This window comes from Salvia splendens, chromosome 4 (assembly GCF_004379255.2).
Source record: "Salvia splendens isolate huo1 chromosome 4, SspV2, whole genome shotgun sequence".
Lineage (NCBI taxonomy): Eukaryota > Viridiplantae > Streptophyta > Magnoliopsida > Lamiales > Lamiaceae > Salvia > Salvia splendens.
Genome location: NC_056035.1, coordinates 37312845 through 37325134, shown reverse-complemented (window position 1 = coordinate 37325134; position 12290 = coordinate 37312845). Strand labels below are relative to the sequence as shown.

The 12290-nt window shown below is 44.2% G+C and overlaps 2 protein-coding genes and 1 non-coding gene across 7 annotated transcripts; 2 read left to right on the top strand and 1 right to left on the bottom strand.

Annotated features, from left to right (window-relative positions):
- The first annotated feature begins 1500 nt into the window (after positions 1–1500).
- Positions 1501–8425, top strand: LOC121799825. 5 transcript variants are annotated; one of them, XM_042199324.1, is made up of 3 exons: positions 1501–1822; positions 2756–5411; positions 6444–8425. In XM_042199324.1, exons 2-3 carry the CDS (start codon positions 2763–2765, stop codon positions 8241–8243), a joined length of 4449 nt encoding a protein of 1482 aa, XP_042055258.1. In that variant the 5' UTR covers positions 1501–1822; positions 2756–2762; the 3' UTR covers positions 8244–8425. The 5 variants fall into 5 exon arrangements, with proteins under 5 accessions (XP_042055258.1, XP_042055257.1, XP_042055255.1 ...); XM_042199323.1 differs by having other exon boundaries at positions 6153–8425; XM_042199321.1 differs by having other exon boundaries at positions 1501–1816; positions 2756–8425.
- On the bottom strand, positions 3375–3481 carry LOC121801722. The gene has a single exon (XR_006050658.1). It is a non-coding gene; the product is annotated as a small nucleolar RNA R71 (small nucleolar RNA).
- Positions 8426–8868: 443 nt separating the features above from the next.
- Positions 8869–10926, top strand: LOC121799824. Its single transcript, XM_042199318.1, has 2 exons — positions 8869–8918; positions 9385–10926. The coding sequence occupies exon 2, from the start codon at positions 9395–9397 to the stop codon at positions 10721–10723; it is 1329 nt and encodes a 442-aa protein (XP_042055252.1). The 5' UTR covers positions 8869–8918; positions 9385–9394; the 3' UTR covers positions 10724–10926.
- Positions 10927–12290: the final 1364 nt, after the last annotated feature.

Below are 12290 nucleotides of genomic sequence, written 5' to 3'. Positions count from 1 at the left end.
AGTGAAAGGTAACCTCAGCTGGATGGCAATTAATATGTGCGGGGCCCAAGGAGAGAACGACAAGTAACCACGTAGGAGTACCAAAAAAAATTCAATAACTCTTATCATAAGTTTATTTGACATTTATATTATATATAAGGATATTTTGGTCAATATACATAAAAAAACAAATAATAAATTAAATAGCCTTCTTTAATGTTTAGGGGTGTTTCCAAAATAACCCTTTGCAATAAAAATAATATTAAATTATCAAATAGAGTATGGGAAATGTCTCCTGGAGAATGGCTTGAGTGGTTGGCGAGCATCCGTAATGGCGCCCGTCCCGACGGACGTCCGACCGGCGTGCAGGACGTCCGTCATTGTGCAAAAGTGACGCGGATACAGACGTCCGCTATTGCGTTGACCCCACAGACGTCCGCGCGGACGTCCCGATTATTTTATAATTTTTTTGGAAAATTCTATAAATACAGTTCGTTGAATTTCATTTCTTTCGTTGCGGACGTCCGCCATTACGTTGACCCCACGGACGTCCGAGCTGACGTCCTGATTATTTTATTATTTTTTTCGGAAAATTCTATAAATACGGCTCGTTGAATTTCATTTCATTCGCCCCACTTGTATTAACGAGTATCTCTCTCTCTAAATACTTCTCTTTCGAAGATAAATGGAGTACCACGGTAGTGATTCCCCCGCCACGAGCGAGTCACATGGACTGATCTTTCCCGTTGGCGGAAGTACCCCAATGTCCGCCACGATGTCCGGAATGGCGGGGATGATGCCCCAACCCTAAATGACGGCGGGGATGATGCCCGGGTACTACAACATGTACCCGGCTTGGTATGGGATGATGCCCCAAATGCCGGGGGTGAGTGCCGGAATGACCCCAATGCCGGGAATGATGCACGGAATGCCGGGGATGATGCTGCCCCAGATGCCCGGGATGATGCAGGGCTCGCCTGTCGCTGTGGGGGGAGTATGCAGGGGTCCCCCAATCACCGGTGAACAATGTCTATCGCCCCTATATGGATTTACTGTCGACGGATAACCCCCCGAGTACTCCTCTCGAGACTCAGTTCACTGGCATCGAGACGTTCTGGATGGAGGAGTTGGGCCTATCTCTGAAACGGGATTCTCCCACATACGCACCAACGGCGACAGGGAGAGGGAGGGGCATGGGACGGGGCACTACCTCGCCTGCGGCGGGGTACGATGGTGAGGCGGGGGCCGCTGAGGGGGGAGAGGGATCCTGACAAACTCATAGTTTAGGATGTTTAGATGGGTGATTAACACATGTTGTTGAATCTTTTGAGGTATAAAGTATATGTTTCACCCACTTTTCAGCTATTTTTTAGAGTTAACAAGTTTGTCGGAGTTTTGATGCAAGAACAGGTCTAAAACGGGCAAAACGGAGCGAACGGGCTGACCACAGAATGTTCGCCCGACCGGGCGAATTTCATATAAAAAACGCCCGGTCGGGCGCAAGCCGAAGAAAACAGAAAGTTCGCCCGACCGGGCGTTTTTCATCCAACAAAACGCCCGACCGGGCGTTTGAAGCCTCATCGCGATTTACCCAGATCGCCCGACCGGGCATATTCCGACTTACAGATCGCCCGACCGGGCGATTTGTCGCTGTTGCCACCTTTGCCTCTTTCTTACTCCGGATATAAAAGGGTTCTCACTCATTTCCAAACCCTAACTCCCACACCACGAATCTTAGCAAGAAAATAAGGTTTTGAGAGGATTTGAAGTCAAGGAGCTTCCCATTTCCAAGAGATTGGAGGAAGGAGACCCCCCACCATCAATTCCACCATAGGGAGTTCTAGTATCATTTCTATTATGTGTAGCTTTGTTTTCCTTGTTTTTGCTTTTATGTTAGCTTTGACTATGAGTAGCTAAGCTTTTAGTAGGGATTTGGTGAAGTTTGAATGGATTGTATGGATTGAATCTATGGTTGAATGCGTATCTATCTCTTTTGTTGGTTTTGTTGAACCTTGGTCTTTTAATATCTAATTGCTTAGCTACCAATTAGATAAATCTTGTACCTAATTGATGTTATTGAGAAATACAAGATTAGGATAGATGTGTAATCAACAACTCCGTGCATTATATGTAATCGAGAGATGCATAAGCTAGAGAGAGGGCTTGGGTCCGTTGTGCTTTGGAGTCAATCTCGAATTGTATGGACGAGACTCCTACACTAGAGATTGACCCACGTGTTAGATGCACCCGAGAGGGGGTCTAACCGATTATCCCGACTTTCCTAACCGCATTTGAGGCCCAATAGATGAGCATGACCCATAGATGAAATCCTTGATCCATTCTAACGGATCCATTTCCCTATACTTTCCCAATTTGTGTGAAAACCTATCTTTGTTTGTTTGTTTTTCTTAGTTAATTGTCTTACTAGCTTATTTGTTCTTTGATCTTAGTTAAGAAAACCAAAAACCCCTTTTATTAGTCTAGATAGTGTTCAAAGTTACATCATAGTATTCAAACCGGCTTTTAGTCTCCGTGGATCGATAATTTAGCTTACCACGTGCTACTTAACTCGTACACTTGCGGGTGACGCTTTTGAATACTAAATTAGCACGAGTCAAGTTTTTGGCGCCGTTGCCGGGGACTAAATTTGCTTTTGTGTTTGATATTGTGAAAAGATAGAGAATACTAGTTTAGACATTTTACTTGCTTTAATTATTTAGTTTAGTTTTCTAGTTTAGCTCTATTTTGACTTTGTTTCCTCTCTTGTGTTGTGTAGGTTTTTTATGCTCACGCGCTCAAGTCGTTTACCCCTTGAGCCGATTAATTTAGAGATAGAAGCCGCCAATAGAAGAAGAGGAGGACGAAGGAGAAGAGCAAGAGCTCAACATCAAGTTGAGCCAATGGAAAATCCACATGGGAACAATGAGGGAATTCCCCCTCCACCTCCACCTCTATTAAATCAAGACCAAATCATTCTCCAACTACAACAAGAAATGGCGGAGATGAGAAGGGAAAGAGAGGAGGAAAGGAGGCGAGAGGCTCCGGTTAGAGACGCATTTGGGAACGTCAATATCCCACATCCACCCTATGATACAAGGGTGAATGCCAACAATTTTGAGTTGAAGACAGGATTGATTCAATTTGTGGAGCAACGTGTTTTCTCGGGAAGGCCCACGGAGGATCCTAATAGGCACTTATCTAAATTCTTAGAGATTGCCAATACAACTAAGCTTAATGGGGTTCCCGACGATACAATCAAACTTAGGCTATTTCCATTCTCATTGTCGGGATATGCTAGAGATTGGTTTGATAACCTTGAGCCGGGCTCGGTTACAAGTTGGGACGACTTAGCCCAAAAGTTTTTGGATCGATTCTTCCCTCTAAGCTCCACTCTCAACCTCCAAGCAGAGATCTCCCACTTTAAAATGAAGGGCCAAGAGTCTATGTTCGAGGCTTGGGAGAGATTCAACGCCTTGCTAAAGAAATGCCCCAACCATGGGTTATCTCCGGGCCATCAAGTGAGCCTCTTCTACAATGGATGCTCGGAGTTTATCAAGAGTCAATTAGACTTTGGTTCGGGGGGTTCATTCTTGGACAAGGGGGTCGAGGAGTGCAAGAAGATGCTTCAAAGGCTTGCCTATACTAGCAAGGGTTGGAGCTCGGGCCGAGATAGTTCAATGCCGGTGGCTTCGGTTGTGGATTCGGATGCATTCAATCTTCTCAACCAACAAATGATGTTGTTGAATCAAAAGGTGGATGGCCTTAGTTTGGGAGTGGCACCTATGGGAGAGCCTTTACATACCGTGGAAGATGTCAATTATGTGCATCAAGGAGGGAATCAAAGGAACTTCTACAACTATCGCCCTAACAATGGGGGTGGTAATTACCAAGGCTATCGCTCACCCTTCAATGCACATCCAAACCTTTCTTATGGCAATCCAAACAATGCTATCCAACCACCTCCACCACCTCATTTCCCTACACCTAGTGGGTCGACAAGTGGGGCCGCTAATGTGCCCACCAATTCTAAACCTTCAAGTGATGATGTCACCCATGAGCTTCTAAAAGCTCTAATGGAGAAGACCGATGGAATCATGACACAATCTACTAAGAGAATTGATAAGGTTGAGACGGCGGTAGTGGAGGTCACCACGAGAATGGGGGCTTTGGAGCATCAAATGAGTCAAATTGCCCAAGCCGTGGGCCAACTTCATCAACCGGGGCAATTCCCAAGCAACACCATTCCTAACCCAAAGGATTGCAAGGCTATCAATTTGAGGAGTGGAACAAGCTATAAGAGCCCCCCTATGCCCGAAAAGGAAGCTATTGTGCAACCCGAAGAAGAAGAGACAATAGAAGTGGAGGCATCAACGAAGAGCCCACCAAAAGATCAAGCCGAGACAATAGTTCCTCCTAAGCCCACGGAAGTTAAACTTCCTTTCCCTCAAATGATGCAAAAGAAAAAGAAGGATGAACAATTTTCAAGATTTTTGGATATCTTTAGGAAAGTTCAAATTAACATCCCTCTTGTTGAAGCACTTCAACAAATGCCAAGTTATGCAAAGTTCCTCAAGGATGTGGTATCACAAAAAAGGAAATGGGGGCACTATGAGATGGTCAACTTGACGGAGAGTTGCAGTGCAATTATTCAAAGGAAGTTGCCGGCCAAAATGCAAGATCCGGGAAGCTTCACTATTGAGTGCACTATTGGAAATTGCTTTGTGGGGAATGCCTTGTGCGATCTAGGGGCTAGCATTAATCTTATGCCATTGTCCTTCTTCAACAAGTTGAATATTGGTAAATTGAGATCGACTAGCATTACTTTGCAAATGGCGGATAGATCGGTGGCATATCCCTCGGGCATAGCAGAAGATATATTGGTGAGGGTGAATGAGTTCATATTCCCCGTTGACTTCGTGGTGTTGGACATGGAAGAGGATAGAATTGTACCTCTTATTTTGGGAAGACCGTTCCTTGCCACCGGGAAGGCCATGATCGATGTTTCAAAAGGGGAACTTACACTTCGCCTCAATGATGAGAGCGTGACATTTTCGATATATGAGGCCTTAAAGAGGCATGATGCGGAACCGGGAGGAAGCCTACAACATTGCAATGTTGTGACCGTGATGGATGAGTGTGTTGGAGGAGTGGCACCGACCTCTTACTTGGATGATCAATTAGAGAGATGCATTTCTCATTCCATGTATTCTTCTCATTCTTTTGATGTTTTGGATGCTAACCCCGAGTTGTTGGAATTTGTAGGTGCTTTGGACTCGGCTAAAGAAATCCCTAGATCACTTCGTCCACAATTTCTACCTCTTAGGAGTGGAAGTGAAGATAGCAATAAAGATGGGGAAAACAAGAAGCTTGAGTTGAAGCCACTTCCACTACACTTGCGATATGCCTTTCTTGGAGGGAATGACACTTTTCCGGTAATTGTATCATCTTCTCTCTCTAGTTTCGAGTTGGATAAATTGTTGAGAGTTCTTAGGAAGCATAAGAGAGCCATTGGGTGGTCCATATCGGACATTAAGGGAATAAGCCCAACCGTTTGCATGCATAGAATTCATTTAGACGAGGGGTATAAGCCTAAGGTACAAAACCAAAGGCGACTAAACCCTATTATGCAAGATGTGGTTAGAAAAGAAGTGTTGAAATGGTTAGATGCCGGTATGATATATGCTATATCCGACAGTGAGTGGGTGAGTCCTACTCAAGTGGTGTCTAAAAAGGGGGGCACCACTGTGGTGAAAGGGAAAAATGATGAGTTGATAGCTACTAGAGTGGTGTCCGGGTGGAGAGTTTGCATTGATTATCGCGCTTTAAATTTGGCCACTAGGAAAGATCACTTCCCCCTTCCATTTATTGATCAAATGTTGGATAGGTTAGCCGGACATGAGTATTATTGTTTTCTCGACGGTTATTCGGGATATAACCAAATTTTGATAGCTCCCGAGGATCAACATAAGACGGCTTTTGTGTGTCCTTATGGTGTCTATGCATTTAGGAGAATGTCTTTTGGGCTTTGTAATGCCCCGGCTACTTTTCAGAGATGTATGATGTCCATTTTTCATGATATGGTTGAGAATATTATGGAGGTTTTCATGGATGACTTCTCTGTTTTTGGTATGACATTTGATAGTTGCTTGGATAATCTAACCAAAGTTTTGCAGAGATGTGAGGAGACCAATCTAGTACTCAATTGGGAGAAATGTCATTTTATGGTCCGTGATGGGATCGTGTTGGGACACAAAATTTCAGCCGGAGGACTTGAAGTGGATAGAGCCAAGATAGTTGCCATTGAGCAATTGCCACATCCTTGTAGTGAGAAGGCCGTGAGGAGCTTCCTAGGCCATGCGGGGTTCTATAGGCGTTTCATCAAAGATTTTTCACATATTGCTAGACCCCTTTGCCATTTACTAGCTAAAGATGTAAAATTTGATTTCACTCTTGAATGTGCGCAGGCATTTGAGAAGCTCAAGGCGGCGTTGGTGAGTGCCCCAATCTTGATCTCCCCCGATTGGTCTCAACCTTTCGAGATCATGTGTGATGCAAGTGATGTGGCGGTAGGCTCGGCTTTGGGACAAAAGAGAGACAAGATATTCCGGGTGATATATTATGCTAGTAGGACATTGGATTCGGCTCAAGCTAACTACACCACTACCGAGAAGGAAATGCTTGCGGTGGTCTACTCTTTTGACAAGTTCCGCCCTTACCTTATTGGGGCCAAAACTATTGTCTTTACTGACCATGCCGCCATCCGCCATCTATTTGTTAAGCAAGATGCAAAACCAAGGCTTATAAGGTGGATCTTGCTCCTTCAAGAATTTGATTTGGAGATCCGAGATAGAAAAGGGTGTGAGAATGTGGTGGCGGATCATCTTTCAAGATTGGAGCATGCTAGTGAAGAGGAAAAATTGAAGTTGGTCATCAATGAAGAATTCCCGGATGAGCATTTGTTTTATGTGGCCAAGGGTCAAGTGGCATGGTATGCCAATATTGTGAACTATCTTGTTGCTAAGGTGATTCCCGAAGGACTTGAGGACTATCAAAAGAAGAAGTTCTTCCACGACGTGAAGTTCTATTTTTGGGACGAGCCTTGTCTTTTTAGAAGATGTGCCGACATGGTGATTAGAAGATGTGTCCCTCAAGAGGAGTGGGAGTCCGTTATTATGCATTGCCACACCGCACCTAGTGGGGGGCATTTTGGAGCTAACCGGACTGCTATGAAAGTGCTCCAAAGTGGTCTATTTTGGCCAACCATCACCAAAGACTGCCAGGACTACGTGAGAAGATGCAACGAGTGCCAGAGAATGGGGGGTGTTTCTAAGAAGAAGGAGATGCCATTGACGACAATTGTTGAAGTCGAGTTGTTTGATGTGTGGGGCATTGACTTCATGGGGCCCTTTCCTCCATCTAGTGGGTTCCAATACATTCTACTAGCCGTTGACTATGTATCAAGGTGGGTGGAAGCCATTCCTACCCAAACTAATGATTCAAAGGTGGTGATTAAATTCGTTCAAAAGAACATATTCACGCGATTCGGCGCACCTCGGGCTATCATAAGTGATGGAGGGTCTCATTTTCGCAATAGGTGGCTAGAGGCGGTCTTAGCAAGGCATGGAGTGAAGCATCGGGTGACAACTCCTTATCATCCACAAGCTAATGGTCAAACCGAGTTGGCCAATAGAGAGATCAAACAAATATTGCAAAAGAGTGTCAATGCTAACCGTAGAGATTGGGCTCTCAAGCTTGACGATGCTCTATGGGCGTATAGGACGGCTTACAAGACGCCAATCGGGATGTCACCTTATCAATTGGTCTTTGGGAAATCATGCCATCTCCCGGTTGAATTGAAGCACTCATCATATTGGGCGGTGAGGCAAATGAACATGGACTTCACCAAGGCCGGCAAGGAAAGGAAGCTTCACCTCAATTTACTTGATGAATTTAGGAATGAAGCTTATGCTAATTCCTCAATCTACAAGGAGAGGATGAAGACGTATCACGACAAGATGATTGAGAGGCGTGAATTCCACAAGGGGGATGCCGTGTTGCTTTTCAACCACAAGTTGAGACTCTTTCCGGGCAAGCTAAAATCTAAGTGGTCGGGACCCTTCACTATCAAGGAGGTCATGAGCAATGGCACAATGGAGCTCAAAGGACCCGATGGAAGCACGTTCAAGGCAAATGGTCAAAATCTCAAGAGGTTCTTTACCAAGGAGCAACAAGACGAGGTCTTTGTGGTTGCCTTGATTGAGTAGTGGAGCTTGCAAAGCGTCGGGCAAATGACGTTAAACAATTGCGCTATGGGGGAGGCAACCCCTAGTAGGTAAAATTTATAGCTTTTGTGTTTTTGGTGTGTTTTTATTTTGTTCTTGTTTTTGGTGTGTTTTGTGTGTTTTAAGTGGAACAGGAGATAGGCTTTGATGGGTGAAAAGCGGACAAAAAACTGGAGAAAATGGCGAAATGGACTTGGGAATCCAGAAAGTTCGCCCGACCGGGCGTTTTGCAAAGTGCAAATCGCCCGACCGGGCGTTTACAGAAATCGAGATTGTCCAGAAAGTTTGCCCGACCGGGCGTTTTGCAAAGTGCAAATCGCCCGACCGGGCGTTTGATGAAATCGGGATTGTCCAGAAAGTTCGCCCGACCGGGCGATTTTCAAAGTGCAAATCGCCCGACCGGGCGATTTCTTCGCGCGATTTAAAGACGCAAACCAGGTCAGTTTTTACACTTTCAAAACCCTACCCCCATTTCTCTCTCGTTCCTCTCTACTCTCTCTCGCCCCTCCACCTTCAAATCTTCCACTTACACTGATTTCACACACATACCATCCTCCCAATCCATCTAATTCAAGGGTTGAACCGATTAATCGGTTGATTTACTCAAGAACAAGCAAAAAGGAGAGAATCCGTTTTCTATCACTCTAAGCCCGAAAGGTATGATTTTTTCATTCTTCTCTTACTTATGTCGGTGTTTAGATGATTATTGGTGAATCGAGGGTTGGAAACTAGCATGTCTTTCGTTTGTTTGGAGATTTCTTGACTAATTGCTAGTTAGAGGATGAATTTGGTTTGAATGGTTGCTTTGAGCATGAATTGTGCAATTTCCTTCATGGGTTTGTGGTTATTGAGTGTGGGGAACTAGCATGCTTTGATTTGTTGATGTCTACATAGATGCAATGTTAGATAAGTGATGCATGTTGGTGGAATGTTTGAGTTAAGCATGATTGAGGTTTATTGTTGTGGAAGAGACATTGTGTGACACAATGGGGGGTTGATTCTAGTCTCGATAAATGTATGAATGAGAAGTTCTTTTAGTATAGAGTATGTTTGGGGGAGAGTGTCTACATTAATGCATCTTTGTGGTTTCTTGTCGAATTGATCTAATACTCTCAATTTTTAGGTAGTGAACGATGGCGCCCAACCACTCTGGAGTTAATTTGAATGCCGAAGAGAAGAAGAAATGGGCCGAACTCTCACAACTACCCTACCGGGTAGCTAGATATCCATGCCCTATCACAATCCGACGGTTGGGCATTGAGCAGTGCTTCAATGAGCTATGTGAAGAGGGGCAACTAAATGGGCTCTTCATGGCACAGAGGAACCCCTCCTATCAGAGGCTTACACTGGAGTTCTTGTCTACCCTTGAGGTAATCATGAACAGGAGGGAGATAGTTGCCATCAAGTTTCGTATGAGGAATGCTGAGTACACAGTGACGATGGCACAATTCAAGGAGATCTTTGGATTTTCAGGGGAGGTGTATAGAGAGCCGTTTAACTTCAGTCACAATGCGAATGACTTCTGGAAGGCCATCACTACCGTTGATGACAACTTCGCCGCCAACAGGGCAAAGGGTTCTCTCATTAGGAACCCAGCCTTGCGCTTACTCCAGAAGGCGTGTGTATGTTACCCCTTCGCTCGTCATGAGCATGGGAGTGTGCAGAGAGACGAGCTCTTCCTGTTATGGACTATTTTGCACAAGGAGGCTCCCTTGAATTTGGGCCACTTCATGATCAAACATCTTGAGAGGGCTTCGAAGAAGAAAACCGGCACACTCTGTGTCGGTGCGGTTGTGTCAGCTATTGCACTCCATCTGGGAGTGTCGACGAGGGGCTTGGTCGCCGACATTGGTGACAACTTGATGGACTTCGGCTTTCTGAGAAGAACAAGGCTGGTCGGAGTGGACCAACGAGGGCAGATATATTTGATACAGAGGGCAGCAGATCATTACCCCCTCCCGGACACCGTCAACACCTATGTGAACGGTCCTTTCCACAAGGAAAACTGGAAGATGAAGGCTGCGGTCCACGAACAAGTCACGGCGGTGAATCCGCGGAACTTGCAATTTAGGGATGTGAGCCCGAGCTCGAGTGTTGATGAAGCGCCCCACATGGGCTTTCCCGAGATCGAGATGGGGGACGAGCAGAATGAAGAAGAAAATGAGGAGGAAGGTGAGGATCAACCGACCTACCAAGGGGGAGATGAAGCCGGGACAAGCACGCAGAGGACACGAAGCCGACAAGAGCGACAAGAGGAGGACTACGGCTCGATCAATGAGAGGTTGACACGGATGGAGTTGCGTCAGCAGGAATATTGGGTCCAGAATGAAGCGCGATGGGACCAGTTCGAAACCAACTGGACCCAATTCACTGATTTCAACAATGCACAATGGGCCAACATCAATGCCCGATTCGATGAATTCCGTGGCCAGTGGCAGCATCCGCCTCCTCCTCCGCAGTGAAGGTCCATGGGAGATCCACTCTCTTTCAAACTTATCCTAGCTTTGCTTGGAATAAGTTTGGGGGGTGTCTAGTGGATTCCCTCTTTTACCTCTCTCCCTCTTTATTTGATGATGATACCCCGGCCTGTACCCCTATTCTTTTGATGATATTTGATGATGATATGTGGGCATGTAAACTTATGTGGTTTTGTTTCCTTGTTCCACTTGTGTTTGTGTCTTTGTTTTTCTTTTTAGGTTTGTTTTTCTTGTTTCCTTTTGTGTTGAATTATCTCCCTTGGCTAGGATGATAGTAGGGTTGAGAAAAATTGAAATTTGAACGAGTGTGAGACATGATGGAGGAGTTGCCAATGATGATTTTGTGCAAAAACTTTCGAAAACCTTGTTGATATGGCTAAAGAACATGTGATTTTTCATTTCAAATTGCCTAAAGTGAATTACATGGTGCCTTGTCTTTTGCCAAAATGACCTTGTGAGAATTGAGCCTATATTGTTCCTAAATGTGTGATTTATCTCAAACATGTCGTATGTTTCTAGAACTTGCTCGCGATTTCTTTGAGTCTACATAGTGATCATAGAGATAAGGGAGGACGTTAGGCCATCCTTGTTAGCCAAATTCTACTTTTACCCGTTATCATGTTAATAATCTTTGTTAGCCCACTTTGAGCCAATAACCTTTCCTTTGACAAACCATGGGGTTGGATTTCTTGTGTTCTATTTTTGAAAAATCAAAAGGAAATGAAAGTTTGAAAGGGGGAATTAGCAAATGAAATAGAAGCTTATTGAGGTAGAAAAACAAAAGAAAAAGAAAGAAAGAATAGTGATGTTACCATGCAAAGCATGGAGAAAAAGAAAGAAAAGAAATAGAAAAAAAAAAGAGAGAGAAAAGAAAAGAAAATTGAAAGTGAGAAATAGTTAATAATTGGCATTTATTGGAAAGGGTGTGTGAAGGTTGAAAAAGAGGTGAAGAACAAAAGTGGAATGTTGGTAGATGAGAAGAGTCTAGGGAAGCCTAGAACTAGCTAGATTGGGGAAGAAAGTTGGTGAAGTTGAGCAAGATATTGGGAATTAAAGTCACTTTAGCCGAAAATTGCCTCACCTATCCAAAGAGCCTACATTACAACCTATTGAAAAGACCTTTCGGACCTTATATCTTTAATCACACCATAGTAGAGGAGAGTGTAAATTTCGAGCAAGCCTATGGTAAACTATGCATGTTTTGATGATTTGAGAGTTATGTCAAGAGTTTATATACTTTGAGAGTGAGTGAAATTTCTAAAATGCACATTGCATTTTCTCCTTGAGAGGGCAAATTGGCAAGGTTGAGTACATGATAGTAACTTGAAGCTATATTTCATAATACTTTACATGCATCCGAGGCCATTGATACTTGTCGTATTTTATTTCTATTGAGGCAATGATGACACTCCACATCCTTGCATGAGTTTGTATGTCTTGTTTCTTTCTTCTTGTTCGAGGACTAACAAATGTTTAAGTTTGGGGGAGTTGACAAACTCATAGTTTAGGATGTTTAGATGGGTGATTAACACATGTTGTTGAATCTTTTGAG